We start from the raw sequence: 17,817 nt of genomic DNA on the forward strand, positions 1-17,817 counted from the left end.
ACACAGAATGAGCCTACCCACTTGAAAGCCCCTCCCCCCACAGCAAGCCAGGGTCCAGGCTTACTACTACTGCAACTACTGCTGCTCTGTGGGCAGCTGCCATGTCCCATCCCCCGATGAGCCACGTTCCTGTAACGACCCTGCTTTTGTTCTGGCCCTCACTCTTACCTGTGCTGACATTCCCCAAATGATACACAGGAGACAAATAATTGCATTAGCAACACCACACTTTACTAAGACAGACATATTTAAAAAGTACAGTCACAATATATGTTGCCAAATTGCACAGTGATATATATATACATTCAGAAACCAAAACAACGAAACAAAAAAGGAGAGAAATAAATATTCATCTGATATGCCCAAACTGGAAAGTGATCTGTTGCGGTCTCTGGAGAGTGGGAGGGAGGGGAGGTGCAATGTACAGGTGTACTGTACAGTGTATGTACTGTAGACAGAAGTGCAACAGAAGGTCTAAAGCATGACGCTCGGCAAGCTAGTTGAGCCTGTCGAGTCCTTGACCCTCTCCCTTAAGAGTTCTTGTTGACACCATAATCAAACAGAACTTCTTCATTGACCATCAAAGTCCTGGTTGCGAGGAAAAGGATTACATCTCTTTGCTCTCCGTCTATTTCCACGCTAAAGTACTTCGCTTGATGTTGGCTTTTTCTTCGAGTGGTTGATCAACCTGCCGATAGTCTGCATCCCAGGGTGGCAATCACATCGTTTCTGATTTTGCATCAATGCACATTTTCTCACCCTTTTTATTTGTAAAAAGAAGGCATGGTCAGTCTCTTTGCCAGTGGTGCTTTTGTGAATGTTCTGTCCCTCACGATGTGTGACAACCGTTCCGTGGTAGTCGCAGAGAGCACCTCGCCAGCCTCAAATCTGCGGGTCGTGACGATCCCTCTGCCCTTGTCTTCACATTGGTTGATATGAAGTCCTCTCCACTTCTGTGTCTTCACCAACATCTGAATCTGTTTACTGTCCATGATGGTGTCCTCCCATCCAGACGGTGCCCAGTTGTTGAGTACTTTATCAGCGATGCAGCCAGTGTTTTTCCATCCCTGCTTCTTTATCCAAGCCTCGAGACGATCTCTTGTTGGCGCACGCCGACTGAATTGTGCTGTCAAAATAAATAACAAAAGTTTTGTTAGTCATTAATACAATCATTGAAAACTTTGAATAGTGCAATCATTTTTGCTTGAAAATAATGTGAAATATGGTAAGAAAACTACTTACAGCGGACATGTTCAACACGCTTTTCAAACTGCTTCCTCCTCCAGTATGTGTAAAGTTTCCGCTCAGATTCTTCAGACACATCCTTCCGGTGTTTCACGTGGCCCTTTCCCAGACAGTGAAAGAGGGTACGTTTTCAGTAGGGTTTCAAGAGCGGTGAAGAATTTGACCTTCTCATTATCAGCAGGGAGCCTTGGCAGACAGATCACTGGCTGTTTGGTTGGTGAGTCTTGGACAGCATGGCTGGAACAGGCATCAGAAAGCTCACATCCAGTACCTTCCCCAGAAGCCTCAGCACTACATGAAAAAAAAAGAAATTAATGAGATTATAAGAAAAACATTAGACTTTCAGATTGTCTAAATATAGATTATGGTGTGTTTGGTTATGTTTGCATTGTGTTGGCAAATATAAAACATGCTCACCTTGAAACTTTGCTCATCGTGCTCAACAGCTGAGAAGTCTTCACAATGAGGTCACGTTGCTTCATGCGGAAATGCTTCTCAGCAGTCGCACTCGAATGAGTCAGGTAATCGGCCACCAGTGACTTCTGACTTTCCGGCAAGTACTGAGCTGCCGTCTCAAATGCTCTGCGCGCCATCTGGCTGGTCACGCACGGGAGATCGTATCTAAAATGCAAGTTTGAACAGTATGTTAGAAATGTATCGAGACATCTCATCTGAGACGGTGATGAACAGCACATGAGCAGAGAGGGGAAATGATTCACTTACTTTTGCTGCAGCCGCATCAGGTCATTAGAGGGGTTGTGAATTGGCTTCCCTGTGGAGGAGACAAAGAACATCTCTTCTGCACTGCAGTCATCCTCCACGTCCCTCTTCCTTTTCTTACAGGGTCTCAGGAGCTGTGGACGCACCAGTCTGTAGTATATATCAAACCACTGTTGGCAGAGGAGAGAAGGGTGTTAAGATTCATTTCTGCTGTTGAGCACGTTCTGACAGGAAATATGATCTCATTGTGATGAACTTACGCGCTCCTCCTCCTGTGACAGGGCAAACACTGCCACTTGATGTGCTGCCGTTTTGTGTTCTTTTACGCCAATCACGTACAGTTGATTTTTTTCAATCCTGTCAACCCACTCACCGACCTGTAAAAGTAAGATATCCCAACGATTAGTAAATGCAATGGCTTAGCTGTCTGGACAAATGTATCAATACAGACCAAAAGAGCACAGTAACACTCACAGTCATGTTCGCCACCACGCCCGGTCGTTGGAGGTGTTGCAGGATGATTATGGCCTCGAGGTAGTACACCACAAAGATGGCCTGGGCAGGCTCCAGGGTGCCAGAACCACTGTCAGACAGCTCTTTCATAATCTCCAAAAAGTGCGGCTTGGCCCTCACCAGCACAGCTCGGCAGTCACCCGGTGTTAATTGTTGCTCGTCAATCAACATGTTATACCTATGAGAAAAAAAAAACATCAACTGTGTTAAGAAATCATATTGCAGCAGGGAGAGAGAGGACTGCCAGTTCTGTAGTGTAATCCATTCACATGGGGACAAACACTTAAATTTACCTCTTCCGGGCGATCTCTTTGCTGACTTGCTTGGATGTGACTTTCTGGAGAGAACCAATGAAATCAATGAAATGCTTGCACTCTGTATGCAGTGCCTCATCCTCATGCCTCAGGTTGGTTTGAATAGTGTGGAAAAGCAGGAATCTGTCAGAGGAAGTACAGGGATTTATGTTACGCATGTACTATCTACACTGTTGACACCATCATAATAATGATAATAATAATAATAATAATAATAATAATAATAATAATAATAATAATAATAATAATGATAAAATGCTACCAACCTTTTCAAACTCTTGAGGTAGTTCTGCTGCGTTTGTTTTTTCAGTTTTGCCTCAGACAGTTCAAGGAGGTACTGTCGGAGCTTCTCTGTTTTTAACAAACTGCAGGGATGGTGCCTCAGGATCCACATAGTAGAGGTACCTTGAAACATTTTCAACCTGAAAATAAAATACACAATTTTAAAATACATTCTAATGACTTTTGCTCCTTGCTTCATCTTTTATTAACTTTCTAATTAACACTTCTAATAAACAGGGTGTAAAGATGGTCCTCACCTCCTGTTTGAAACTTTGATTGAGGAGCTCAATCTTAAGGTGTGTGGCAAAGTCCCTCAGCAGGGGATGGTCCAAGGAATGCTTTTGATAAAGCCCCTTCTCCAGCATGTGACTCCTGGCCGTGACAGAGTAGTTCACATCTCGTTCACTGCAATGTGTGATAACACTTGTTATAATACTTTGCATAATAATGATATAATGTGAGCCACTCTCAAAAACACACATCATCAGAAAAGTTGTGAAACTGAGGTTCTCACCATTGAAACAGCTCTCCACTGCTGTTTGACGCCTCGTCCAATGGCTCAAACACTTGAGACGGCTCAGCCTGGACTTCGCCACAGTTGGCCGCCTGGTGTCTACATTTGCATTGGGCAGAGGGGGGGGGACTCCAGTCACATACAAGTGATGACGCTCCAGCTCCTCAGTCAGTCTTTCAAAAAGGAAAACAAGATTTTTGGAAATGGTTAATGAAATAAAGTTTGTGAAACTAAAACTCAAAGAAATAGTAAAACAATATATTTGAAAATGGGGAGTGGGGGCATGAGCAGTGAGGAAGGAGGAGGTAATATTGAAGTAAAGCCACCTACCTTTGCAATGGGCATGCATCTGCCAGAATTTGTCTGAGGACTTTGTAATTAAAAGTCCTGCCATTCTTCAGGAGGTCAACAACGTCTAACTTGGCCTTTTCACCACAGCTTCAATGGCTGCTTCAGTGCTGTTCTTCATGCAAGACCTCCGCAGATGGACTGAGAGGGCCTCGTGAGTCCTCATACACTTTGGGCACAGCAGGCAGTGTCGGTTTGAAGGTTTCCTGGACAAAAAGACAGTAAGGATAGTGTGGTTAATATAGGAATAAAAAAGGTTACTTAACATGCATTAATTAAGGTGCATGAAATATACAATCTGAAAAACACAGTTGGTCTAATTCAAAAGCTAAGCATGCACTCTGAACTTTGCAAAAGCAGACACAATGGGCACAGCAGATGGTGTCTGGATGTAGGTTTCCTTGACAAATAAAAAGGCAGAACCATCTTCACCTATTTACAATCCAGTATCTAAGCAAGTATTAATGTTACTTACCTTGAAGCCATTTCAGCAGCAAGAAAAATGAAAATCTCTGGTGCAGTGTAGTTTACAGCTAGAGGTCTGACTCTAGGTCTGTGTGAGTGACCAAAGTTTCTCCTGTATTTAAACTGTGCACCTTACAGCCCCACCCACATTTCACATTAACAGGTAACTCCCCCACTCCCCCACCCACCCAGGTCCTGGGCTCTCAGGAAATATTAGTAGAGACAGGTTTAAAAGTTTTCTCAATGAAGGATTAGTCTAAAACTATATTCTGACTATTGAGATTTCTGATGCCAATATTTGAAAACATGTACATTCAAAATAAATAATCTCACTAGGAGAGTTTACCATGAAATATTTTATTTTAAACCACATCTACAGCTAATGGGCTAATGGGCTGTATATCAGATGAATAGTACTATAAAAGTACGATATATCACCGTGCACTTTGGCAACATATATTGTGACTGTACTTTTTAAATATGTCTCTCTTAGTAAAGTGTGCTGTTGCTAATGCAATTATTTGTCTCCTGTGTATCATTTGGGGAATGTCAGCACAGGTAAGAGTGAGGGCCAGAACAAAAGCAGGGTCGTTACAGGAACGTGGCTCATCGGGGGATGGGACTGTTGGAAAGAGCACAACCTAAGCTTTATTTTGGTGTCTAACGTGTTGGGTTTAAAGCATTATGAGCTCTCTAAAGGAGGTCAGACCTCTAAAGGAGGTCAGACATTAGGTGGGTTTCAAAATGGAAAGGCCTTTGCCAGAAATACACTACACATACTGTCTAATTACACAGCAGTACTACTAGATATACACACAAGTCTGATACTGTTGGAAAGAGCACAATCTAAGCTTTATTTTGGTGTCTAACATGTTGGGTTTAAGGCACATATGCTGTCACAAATGCTGAGGCTTCCCCAAAAGAGCGAATTGGAGCCCTAAATGGTCAGCCTGTAGGTTAGGTTAGGGATAGTTTTAGGGTCCCCCTTCATCCAGACAGCTTTAAAAACTGTCTATACTTATATTTTCTGAAAGCCCAGGACCTGTAGATGTGATTTAAGGTATAATAAGCCATATTCAAAGTCCCTCAGTAGAGGATGGTCCAAGGAATGCTTTTGATAAAGCCCTTCTCCAGCATGTGACTCCTGGGCGTGACAGAGCACTTCACATCTCGGTCACTGCAATGTGGGATAACACTTGTTATAATACTTTGCATAATAATGATATAATGTGAGCCACTCTCAAAAACACACATCGTCAGAATCATGTTATTGCTCATGTCCCAGCCCCCAATGGGCCATATTCTTTGTTTTATTTAGTTAACGACCATCCTTTTGTTCTAGTTGATGGCTCTGTGCTGCTGTGTGAGTGTGTGTGAAAAGCCTTCATACCATGCTTTCACACTCAAGTATTGTTTGCTTTCATCACAGTCCCTGTAATATTTCTTTTGAGTTTAGTTTCACACACTTTAGTTTCATTCACTTCATGAACCATTTTCAAATATGTTTTTCCTTATTGAAAGACTGACTGAGGAGCTGGAGCGTCATCACCTGATTGTGACTGGAGCTCCTCAACCACTGCCCAGCGCAAATGCTACAGTTGGACCACCGACCAGGCAGCCACCTGAAGATGCTCACACACTGCCTGATGCCAGTGCTATAGCTGGACCATCCACAAGACAGACTCCTGACAGTGAAGAGGGTGAGCTGTCTGAGGCCGCTGTGGACTGTGGCGAGGTGATTCAATGGTGAGTCTCAGTTTTTCTACGTATCTGATGCTTGTTTTTGCATGTGGCTCACATCAATAACTATGATGCACCATTAAAACAAAACTCTTATCCCTCATTGCAGTGTCCAAGCTCCAAAATACAGCATCCAGACCAAGCAGCTCATGCTTGAGAAGGGCCTATATCAGAGGCATTCTCTGGACCATCCACTGCTGAAAGACTTTGCCAACTACCTAAAGAAGGATCTCAGCAATGAGAATTACAAACAGGAGGTGAGGGCCACCGTTAAACACTGTTTTTATTAGAAACTTTGTATGCAGTTTAATACAAAGGCAAAACAGTCATGACTAGATGGTTGAAAATGTTGCTCGGTATCTCTATTATGCTGACCCAGAGGCACCATCCCTGCAGTTTGTCGGTGATAGAGAGAAGCTGCGACAGTACCTCCGTGAGCTCTCTGAGGCAAAACTGAAAAAGAGAACACAGCAGAACTACCTCAAGAGCTTGAAAAGGTTGGTAGCAAATTTTGTTTTTATGATGATTATGATGATACCGGGAGAGCATTGGTGGTTCAGTGGGAGAATTCTCACCTGCTATGTGGGAGACCTGGGTTTGATTTCCAGCCAATGCAGTTGTCCTTTGTAGTACTTAGCACAGACGGGCTACACAGGAGCACTTACCAAAGACCAGAGGAATAACCGGCGTCCCCTGTGGTTGTTAATGTGAATGAAGTATATGTTTGTTTAGTTTTGTAGCCTACGACTCCTCACGAGGCTCTACAGCTCTGCAACATGCCACCAAACAGCAGAGCACCACCACACATGTACTCCCCCTGAGGGCCACGTTCAGGGCCGCATCAGAAATTACAGACCTCTTGATCAACGCCAGCAGAGGCGTCATGAGGCGTCAGGAAATGTGTGATCTTTTGAGATATGATAATTAAAGTCTATCAATGTTTCCGCCCTGGGGACCTTTCGCGTGTGAGGCGAACGTGATAACCACTACACTACGAAACGTGATATCAACGGGAGCCTTTCTATGTCAAAGCTGATTGCAGACCTGACCAGATTTATACCAGCAGCACATTTCCATGTTCTGCGACATGCCGCCAAACAGCACACCACCACACATGTACTCCCCCTGAGGGCCACGTTTAGGGACACATTAGAAGTTACAGACCTCTTGATCATCGCCAGCAGCAGCTAGTCATTCGGTGTCAGGACATCAGACCACACAGACATGTGTGATGTTTGAGACACGATAATGAAAATATCTTATTGTTTCCACCGGTTTCGAACCGGGACCTTTCAGCGTGTGAGGCGAACGTGATAACCACTACACTACGGAAACACATGCTGTGTCAAGCCACAATCAGATATTTGTCTCCCATGCTTGGTCAATAAGTGCTGAAAGCGACCTATGGTCACGTTGTACAGTTTAAACAACAAGTTGTTCCAAAACGTGTCATAGGTTTCCGCCCGGTTTCGAAACCGAGGACCTTTCGTGCAGGAGCCGGATATAGTGATCACTAACTTTACTAACTTTTCCCAATGTGGTGCCAGCGGAACCGCCTCCACATCAATGCGGGGAAAACCAAAGAGTTGGTGGTGGATTTCCGCAGGTGCAGACGCTCCCCTCTGACACCGGTGAACATCCCCCTCCATAGCTTGGGACAAATGAGCCTACCAACTTGACCCCCACAGACCAGCACTTTGTTCTGGCCCTCTCATACAGTAGTAGCCTTTGTGTAGGAGGTGAGACTCAGCCAGGGGGATATTGTTCCACACACCTCCCCATAATTGTGATCACTTTGTCAGGCTTCCTTGCCTTCAGTGACCTGTATCTTACACAGAATGAGCCTACCCACTTGAAAGCCCCCCTCCCCCCACAGCAAGCCAGGGTCCAGGCTTACTACTACTGCAACTACTGCTGCTCTGTGGGCAGCTGCCATGTCCCATCCCCGATGAGCCATGTTCCTGTAATGACCCTGCTTTTGTTCTGGCCCTCACTCTTACCTGTGCTGACATTCCCCAAATGATACACAGGAGACAAATAATTGCATTAGCAACACCACACTTTACTAAGACAGACATATTTAAAAAGTACAGTCACAATATATGTTGCCAAATTGCACAGTGATATATATATACATTCAGAAACCAAAACAACGAAACAAAAAAGGAGAGAAATAAATATTCATCTGATATGCCCAAACTGGAAAGTGATCTGTTGCGGTCTCTGGAGAGAGTGGGAGGGAGGGGAGGTGCAATGTACAGGTGTACTGTACAGTGTATGTACTGTAGACAGAAGTGCAACAGAAGGTCTAAAGCATGGCCTCGGCAAGTTAGTTGAGCCTGTCGAGTCCTTGACCCTCTCCCTTAAGAGTTCTTGTTGACACCATAATCAAACAGAACTTCTTCATTGACCATCAAAGTCCTGGTTGCGGGGAAAAGGATTACAACTCTTTGCTCTCCGTCTATTTCCACGCTAAAGTACTTGACTTGATGTTGGCTTTTTTCTTCGAGTGGTTGATCAACCTGCCGATAGTCTGCATCCCAGGGTGGCAATCACACGTTTCTGATTTTGCGTCAATGCACATTTTCTCACCCTTTTTATTTGGTAAGAAGAAGGCATGGTCAGTCTCTTTGCCAGTGGTGCTTTTGTGAATGTTCTGTCCCTCACGATGTGTGACAACCGTTCCGTGGTAGTCGCAGAGCACCTCGCCAGCCTCAAATCTGCGGGTCGTGACGATCCCTCTGCCCTTGTCTTCACATTGGTTGATATGAAGTCCTCTCCACTTCTGTGTCTTCACCAACATCTGAATCTGTTTACTGTCCATGATGGTGTCCTCCCATCCAGACGGTGCCCAGTTGTTGAGTACTTCATCAGCGATGCAGCCAGTGTTTTTCCATCCCTGCTTCTTTATCCAAGCCTCGAGACGATCTCTTGTTGGCGCACGCCGACTGAATTGTGCTGTCAAAATAAATAACAAAAGTTTTGTTAGTCATTAATACAATCATTGAAAACTTTGAATAGTGCAATCATTTTTGCTTGAAAATAATGTGAAATATGGTAAGAAAACTACTTACAGCGGACATGTTCAACACGCTTTTCAAACTGCTTCCTCCTCCAGTATGTGTAAAGTTTCCGCTCAAATTCTTCAGACACATCCTTCCGGTGTTTCACGTGTGGCCCTTTCCCAGACAGTGAAAGAGGGTACGTTTTCAGTAGGGTTTCAAGAGCGGTGAAGAATTTGACCTTCTCATTATCAGCAGGGAGCCTTGGCAGACAGATCACTGGCTGTTTGGTTGGTGAGTCTTGGACAGCATGGCTGGAACAGGCATCAGAAAGCTCACATCCAGTACCTTCCCAGAAGCCTCAGCACTACATGAAACAAAAGAAATTAATGAGATTATAAGAAAAACATTAGACTTTCAGATTGTCTAAATATAGATTATGGTGTGTTTGGTTATGTTTGCATTGTGTTGGCAAATATAAAACATGCTCACCTTGAAACTTTGCTCATCGTGCTCAACAGCTGAGAAGTCTTCACAGTGAGGTCACGTTGCTTCATGCGGAAATGCTTCTCAGCAGTCGCACTCGAATGAGTCAGGTAATCGGCCACCAGTGACTTCTGACTTTCCGGCAAGTACTGAGCTGCCGTCTCAAATGCTCTGCGCCATCTGGCTGGTCACGCACGGGAGATCGTATCTAAAATGCAAGTTTGAACAGTATGTTAGAAATGTATCGAGACATCTCATCTGAGACGGTGATGAACAGCACATGAGCAGAGAGGGGAAATGATTCACTTACTTTTGCTGCAGCCGCATCAGGTCATTAGAGGGGTTGTGAATTGGCTTCCCTGTGGAGGAGACAAAGAACATCTCTTCTGCACTGCAGTCATCCTCCACGTCCCTCTTCCTTTTCTTACAGGGTCTCAGGAGCTGTGGCCGCACCAGTCTGTAGTATATATCAAACCACTGTTGGCAGAGGAGAGAAGGGTGTTAAGATTCATTTCTGCTGTTGAGCACGTTCTGACAGGAAATATGATCTCATTGTGATGAACTTACGCGCTCCTCCTCCTGTGACAGGGCAAACACTGCCAGTTGATGTGCTGCCGTTTTGTGTTCTTTTACGCCAATCACGTACAGTTGATTTTTTTCAATCCTGTCAAGCCACTCACCGACCTGTAAAAGTAAGATATCCCAACAATTAGTAAATGCAATGGCTTAGCTGTCTGGAGAAATATATCAATACAGACCAAAAGAGCACAGTAACACTCACAGTCATGTTCGCCACCACGCCCGGGTCGTTGGAGGTGTTGCAGGATGATTATGGCCTCGAGGTAGTACACCACAAAGATGGCCTGGGCAGGCTCCAGGGTGCCAGAACCACTGTCAGACAGCTCTTTCATAATCTCCAAAAGTGCGGCTTGGCCCTCACCAGCACAGCTCGGCAGTCACCCGGTGTTAATTGTTGCTCGTCAATCAACATGTTATACCTATCAGGAAAAAAACATCAACTGTGTTAAGAAATCATATTGCAGCAGAGAGAGAGAGGACTGCCAGTTCTGTAGTGTAATCCATTCACATGGGGACAAGCTCCAAAATACAGCATCCAGACAAATCTTCCGGGCGATCTCTTTGCTGACTTGCTTGGATGTGACTTTCTGGAGAGAACCAATGAAATCAATGAAATGCTTGCACTCTGTATGCAGCGCCTCATCCTCATGCCTCAGGTTGGTTTGAATAGTGTGGAAAAGCAGGAATCTGTCAGAGGAAGTACAGGGATTTATGTTACGCATGTACTATCTACACTGTTGACACCATAATAATAATAATAATAATAATAATAATAATAATAATAATAATAATAATAATAATAATAATAATAATGATGATAAAATGCTACCAACCTTTTCAAACTCTTGAGGTAGTTCTGCTGCGTTTGTTTTTTCAGTTTTGCCTCAGACAGTTCAAGGAGGTACTGTCGGAGCTTCTCTGTATTTTAACAAACTGCAGGGATGGTGCCTCAGGATCCACATAGTAGAGGTACCTTGAAACATTTTCAACCTGAAAATAAAATACACAATTTTAAAATACATTCTAATGACTTTTGCTCCTTGCTTCATCTTTTATTAACTTTCTAATTAACACTTCTAATAAACAGGGTGTGTAAAGATGGTCCTCACCTCCTGTTTGAAACTTTCATTGAGGAGCTCAATCTTAAGGTGTGTGGCAAAGTCCCTCAGCAGGGGATGGTCCAAGGGATGCTTTTGATAAAGCCCCTTCTCCAGCATGTGACTCCTGGCCGTGACAGAGTAGTTCACATCTCGTTCACTGCAATGTGTGATAACACTTGTTATAATACTTTGCATAATAATGATATAATGTGAGCCACTCTCAAAAACACACATCATCAGAAAAGTTGTGAAACTGAGGTTCTCACCATTGAAACAGCTCTCCACTGCTGTTTGACGCCTCGTCCAATGGCTCAAACACTTGAGACGGCTCAGCCTGGACTTCGGCCACAGTTGGCCGCCTGGTGTCTACATTTGCATTGGGCAGAGGGGGGGGGACTCCAGTCACATACAAGTGATGACGCTCCAGCTCCTCAGTCAGTCTTTCAAAAAGGAAAACAAGATTTTGGAAATGGTTAATGAAATAAAGTTTGTGAAACTAAAACTCAAAGAAATAGTAAAACAATATATTTGAAAATGGGGAGTGGGGGCATGAGCAGTGAGGAAGGAGGAGGTAATATTGAAGTAAAGCCACCTACCTTTGCAATGGGCATGCATCTGCCAGAATTTGTCTGAGGACTTTGTAATTAAAAGTCCTGCCATTCTTCAGGAGGTCAACAACGTCTAACTTGGCCTTTTTTACCACAGCTTCAATGGCTGCTTCAGTGCTGTTCTTCATGCAAGACCTCCGCAGATGGACTGAGAGGGCCTCGTGAGTCCTCATACACTTTGGGCACAGCAGGCAGTGTCGGTTTGAAGGTTTCCTGGACAAAAAGACAGTAAGGATAGTGTGGTTAATATAGGAATAAAAAAGGTTACTTAACATGCATTAATTAAGGTGCATGAAATATACAATCTGAAAAACACAGTTGGTCTAATTCAAAAGCTAAGCATGCACTCTGAACTTTGCAAAAGCAGACACAATGGGCACAGCAGATGGTGTCTGGATGTAGGTTTCCTTGACAAATAAAAAGGCAGAACCATCTTCACCTATTTACAATCCAGTATCTAAGCAAGTATTAATGTTACTTACCTTGAAGCCATTTCAGCAGCAAGAAAAATGAAAATCTCTGGTGCAGTGTAGTTTACAGCTAGAGGTCTGACTCTAGGTCTGTGTGAGTGACCAAAGTTTCTCCTGTATTTAAACTGTGCACCTTACAGCCCCACCCACATTTCACATTAACAGGTAACTCCCCACTCCCCACCCACCCAGGTCCTGGGCTCTCAGGAAATATTAGTAGAGACAGGTTTAAAAGTTTTCTCAATGAAGGATTAGTCTAAAACTATATTCTGACTATTGAGATTTCTGATGCCAATATTTGAAAACATGTACATTCAAAATAAATAATCTCACTAGGAGAGTTTACCATGAAATATTTTATTTTAAACCACATCTACAGCTAATGGGCTAATGGGCTGTATATCAGATGAATAGTACTATAAAAGTACGATATATCACCGTGCACTTTGGCAACATATATTGTGACTGTACTTTTTAAATATGTCTCTCTTAGTAAAGTGTGCTGTTGCTAATGCAATTATTTGTCTCCTGTGTATCATTTGGGGAATGTCAGCACAGGTAAGAGTGAGGGCCAGAACAAAAGCAGGGTCGTTACAGGAACGTGGCTCATCGGGGGATGGGACTGTTGGAAAGAGCACAACCTAAGCTTTATTTTGGTGTCTAACGTGTTGGGTTTAAAGCATTATGAGCTCTCTAAAGGAGGTCAGACCTCTAAAGGAGGTCAGACATTAGGTGGGTTTCAAAATGGAAAGGCCTTTGCCAGAAATACACTACACATACTGTCTAATTACACAGCAGTACTACTAGATATACACACAAGTCTGATACTGTTGGAAAGAGCACAATCTAAGCTTTATTTTGGTGTCTAACATGTTGGGTTTAAGGCACATATGCTGTCACAAATGCTGAGGCTTCCCCAAAGAGCGAATTGGAGCCCTAAATGGTCAGCCTGTAGGTTAGGTTAGGGATAGTTTTAGGGTCCCCCTTCATCCAGACAGCTTTAAAAACTGTCTATACTTATATTTTCTGAAAGCCCAGGACCTGTAGATGTGATTTAAGGTATAATAAGCCATATTCAAAGTCCCTCAGTAGAGGATGGTCCAAGGAATGCTTTTGATAAAGCCCTTCTCCAGCATGTGACTCCTGGGCGTGACAGAGCACTTCACATCTCGGTCACTGCAATGTGGGATAACACTTGTTATAATACTTTGCATAATAATGATATAATGTGAGCCACTCTCAAAAACACACATCGTCAGAATCATGTTATTGCTCATGTCCCAGCCCCAATGGGCCATATTCTTTGTTTTATTTAGTTAACGACCATCCTTTTGTTCTAGTTGATGGCTCTGTGCTGCTGTGTGAGTGTGTGTGAAAAGCCTTCATACCATGCTTTCACACTCAAGTATTGTTTGCTTTCATCACAGTCCCCTGTAATATTTCTTTTGAGTTTAGTTTCACACACTTTAGTTTCATTCACTTCATGAACCATTTTCAAATATGTTTTTCCTTATTGAAAGACTGACTGAGGAGCTGGAGCGTCATCACCTGATTGTGACTGGAGCTCCTCAACCACTGCCCAGCGCAAATGCTACAGTTGGACCACCGACCAGGCAGCCACCTGAAGATGCTCACACACTGCCTGATGCCAGTGCTATAGCTGGACCATCCACAAGACAGACTCCTGACAGTGAAGAGGGTGAGCTGTCTGAGGCCGCTGTGGACTGTGGCGAGGTGATTCAATGGTGAGTCTCAGTTTTCTACGTATCTGATGCTTGTTTTTGCATGTGGCTCACATCAATAACTATGATGCACCATTAAAACAAAACTCTTATCCCTCATTGCAGTGTCCAAGCTCCAAAATACAGCATCCAGACCAAGCAGCTCATGCTTGAGAAGGGCCTATATCAGAGGCATTCTCTGGACCATCCACTGCTGAAAGACTTTGCCAACTACCTAAAGAAGGATCTCAGCAATGAGAATTACAAACAGGAGGTGAGGGCCACCGTTAAACACTGTTTTTATTAGAAACTTTGTATGCAGTTTAATAAAAGGCAAAACAGTCATGACTAGATGGTTGAAAATGTTGCTCGGTATCTCTATTATGCTGACCCAGAGGCACCATCCCTGCAGTTTGTCGGTGATAGAGAGAAGCTGCGACAGTACCTCTGTGAGCTCTCTGAGGCAAAACTGAAAAAGAGAACACAGCAGAACTACCTCAAGAGCTTGAAAAGGTTGGTAGCAAATTTTGTTTTTATGATGATTATGATGATACCCGGGAGAGCATTGGTGGTTCAGTGGGAGAATTCTCACCTGCTATGTGGGAGGCCTGGGTTTGATTTCCAGCCAATGCAGTTGTCCTTTGTAGTACTTAGCACAGACGGGCTACACAGGAGCACTTACCAAAGACCAGAGGAATAACCGGCGTCCCCTGTGGTTGTTAATGTGAATGAAGTATATGTTTGTTTAGTTTTGTAGCCTACGACTCCTCACGAGGCTCTACAGCTCTGCAACATGCCACCAAACAGCAGAGCACCACCACACATGTACTCCCCCTGAGGGCCACGTTCAGGGCCGCATCAGAAATTACAGACCTCTTGATCAACGCCAGCAGAGGCGTCATGAGGCGTCAGGAAATGTGTGATCTTTTGAGATATGATAATTAAAGTCTATCAATGTTTCCGCCCTGGGGACCTTTCGGCGTGAGCTAACGTGATAACCACTACACTACGAAGCGTGATATCAACGGGAGCCTTTCTATGTCAAAGCTGATTGCAGACCTGACCAGATTTATACCAGCAGCACATTTCCATGTTCTGCGACATGCCGCCAAACAGCACACCACCACACATGTACTCCCCTGAGGGCCACGTTTAGGGACACATTAGAAGTTACAGACCTCTTGATCATCGTCAGCAGCAGCTAGTCATTCGGTGTCAGGACATCAGACCACACAGACATGTGTGATGTTTGAGACACGATAATGAAAATCTCTTATTGTTTCCACCCGGTTTCGAACCGGGGACCTTTCGCGTGTGAGGCGAACGTGATAACCACTACACTACGGAAACACATGCTGTGTCAAGCCACAATCAGATATTTGTCTCCCATGCTTGGTCAATAAGTGCTGAAAGCGACCTATGGTCACGTTGTACAGTTTAAACAACAAGTTGTTCGAAACCGAGGACCTTTCGTGCAGGAGCCGGATATAGTGATCACTAACTTTACTAACTTTTCCCAATGTGGTGCCAGCGGAACCGCCTCCACATCAATGCGGGGAAAACCAAAGAGTTGGTGGTGGATTTCCGCAGGTGCAGACGCTCCCCTCTGACACCGGTGAACATCCCCCTCCATAGCTTGGGACAAATGAGCCTACCAACTTGACCCCCACAGACCAGCACTTTGTTCTGGCCCTCTCATACAGTAGTAGCCTTTGTGTAGGAGGTGAGACTCAGCCAGGGGGATATTGTTCCACACACCTCCCCATAATTGTGATCACTTTGTCAGGCTTCCTTGCCTTCAGTGACCTGTATCTTACACAGAATGAGCCTACCCACTTGAAAGCCCCCCTCCCCCCACAGCAAGCCAGGGTCCAGGCTTACTACTACTGCAACTACTGCTGCTCTGTGGGCAGCTGCCATGTCCCATCCCCCGATGAGCCACGTTCCTGTAACGACCCTGCTTTTGTTCTGGCCCTCACTCTTACCTGTGCTGACATTCCCCAAATGATACACAGGAGACAAATAATTGCATTAGCAACACCACACTTTACTAAGACAGACATATTTAAAAAGTACAGTCACAATATATGTTGCCAAATTGCACAGTGATATATATATACATTCAGAAACCAAAACAACGAAACAAAAAAGGAGAGAAATAAATATTCATCTGATATGCCCAAACTGGAAAGTGATCTGTTGCGGTCTCTGGAGAGAGTGGGAGGGAGGGGAGGTGCAATGTACAGGTGTACTGTACAGTGTATGTACTGTAGACAGAAGTGCAACAGAAGGTCTAAAGCATGACGCTCGGCAAGTTAGTTGAGCCTGTCGAGTCCTTGACCCTCTCCCTTAAGAGTTCTTGTTGACACCATAATCAAACAGAACTTCTTCATTGACCATCAAAGTCCTGGTTGCGAGGAAAAGGATTACATCTCTTTGCTCTCCGTCTATTTCCACGCTAAAGTACTTCGGCTTGATGTTGGCTTTTTTCTTCGAGTGGTTGATCAACCTGCCGATAGTCTGCATCCCAGGGTGGCAATCACACGTTTCTGATTTTGCATCAATGCACATTTTCTCACCCTTTTTATTTGTAAAAAAGAAGGCATGGTCAGTCTCTTTGCCAGTGGTGCTTTTGTGAATGTTCTGTCCCTCACGATGTGTGACAACCGTTCCGTGGTAGTCGCAGAGCACCTCGCCAGCCTCAAATCATGGTCGTGGCGATCCCTCTGCCCTTGTCTTCACATTGGTTGATATGAAGTCCTCTCCACTTCTGTGTCTTCACCAACATCTGAATCTGTTTACTGTCCATGATGGTGTCCTCCCATCCAGACGGTGCCCAGTTGTTGAGTACTTCATCAGCGATGCAGCCAGTGTTTTTCCATCCCTGCTTCTTTATCCAAGCCTCGAGACGATCTCTTGTTGGCGCACGCCGACTGAATTGTGCTGTCAAAATAAATAACAAAAGTTTTGTTAGTCATGAATACAATCATTGAAAACTTTGAACAGTGCAATCATTTTTGCTTGAAAATAATGTGAAATATGGTAAGAAAACTACTTACAGCGGACACGTTCAACACGCTTTTCAAACTGCTTCCTCCTCCAGTATGTGTAAAGTTTCCGCTCAAATTCTTCAGACACATCCTTCCGGTGTTTCACGTGTGGCCCTTTCCCAGACAGTGACAGAGGGTACGTTTTCAGTAGGGTTTCAAGAGCGGTGAAGAATTTGACCTTCTCATTATCAGCAGGGAGCCTTGGCAGACAGATCACTGGCTGTTTGGTTGGTGAGTCTTGGACAGCATGGCTGGAACAGGCATCAGAAAGCTCACATCCAGTACCTTCCCCAGAAGCCTCAGCACTACATGAAACAAAAGAAATTAATGAGATTATAAGAAAAACATTAGACTTTCAGATTGTCTAAATATAGATTATGGTGTGTTTGGTTATGTTTGCATTGTGTTGGCAAATATAAAACATGCTCACCTTGAAACTTTGCTCATCGTGCTCAACAGCTGAGAAGTCTTCACAATGAGGTCACGTTGCTTCATGCGGAAATGCTTCTCAGCTGTCGCACTCGAATGGGTCAGGTAATCGGCCACCAGTGACTTCTGACTTTCCGGCAAGTACTGAGCTGCCGTCTCAAATGCTCTCTTGGCGCCATCTGGCTGGTCACGCACGGGAGATCGTATCTAAAATGCAAGTTTGAACAGTAT

The 17,817-nt window shown here is 44.2% G+C and overlaps 1 protein-coding gene, 1 long non-coding RNA gene and 1 other non-coding gene across 3 annotated transcripts; all 3 read right to left on the minus strand.

The window, feature by feature from the left end:
* Positions 1-764: 764 nt before the first annotated feature.
* LOC148186995 (uncharacterized) lies at positions 765-3,186 on the minus strand. The gene is made up of 8 exons (XM_088089216.1): positions 3,059-3,186; positions 2,772-2,915; positions 2,440-2,656; positions 2,226-2,342; positions 1,969-2,135; positions 1,663-1,866; positions 1,517-1,536; positions 765-1,126 (listed from the first exon to the last, which is right to left on the minus strand). The coding sequence occupies exons 1-8, from the start codon at positions 3,184-3,186 to the stop codon at positions 765-767; spliced, it is 1,359 nt and encodes a 452-aa protein (XP_087945342.1).
* An 8,132-nt stretch (positions 3,187-11,318) lies between these two features.
* LOC148186996 (uncharacterized) lies at positions 11,319-12,147 on the minus strand. Its single transcript, XR_015779246.1, has 3 exons — positions 11,905-12,147; positions 11,575-11,748; positions 11,319-11,465 (listed from the first exon to the last, which is right to left on the minus strand). It is a non-coding gene; the product is annotated as an uncharacterized LOC148186996 (long non-coding RNA).
* A 3,237-nt stretch (positions 12,148-15,384) lies between these two features.
* trnav-cac (transfer RNA valine (anticodon CAC)) lies at positions 15,385-15,457 on the minus strand. Its single transcript has one exon. It is a non-coding gene; the product is annotated as a tRNA-Val (tRNA).
* Positions 15,458-17,817: the final 2,360 nt, after the last annotated feature.

Source organism: Plectropomus leopardus, chromosome 16, assembly GCF_026936395.1.
Source record: "Plectropomus leopardus strain MGB_pleo_1.0 chromosome 16, ASM2693639v1, whole genome shotgun sequence".
NCBI lineage: Eukaryota > Metazoa > Chordata > Actinopteri > Perciformes > Serranidae > Plectropomus > Plectropomus leopardus.

Coding starts and splice junctions, on each gene's coding strand:
- LOC148186995 (XM_088089216.1), bottom strand. CDS start 3,186: ATGTGGATCCTGAGGCACCATCCCTGCAGTTTGTTAAAAACAGAGAAG. Junction 2,657..2,771: donor AAAGAGATCGCCCGGAAGAG/GTAAATTTAAGT, acceptor TTTTTCTCATAG/GTATAACATGTTGATTGACG. Junction 1,127..1,516: donor TGCTGAGGCTTCTGGGGAAG/GTACTGGATGTG, acceptor TTATTTTGACAG/CACAATTCAGTCGGCGTGCG.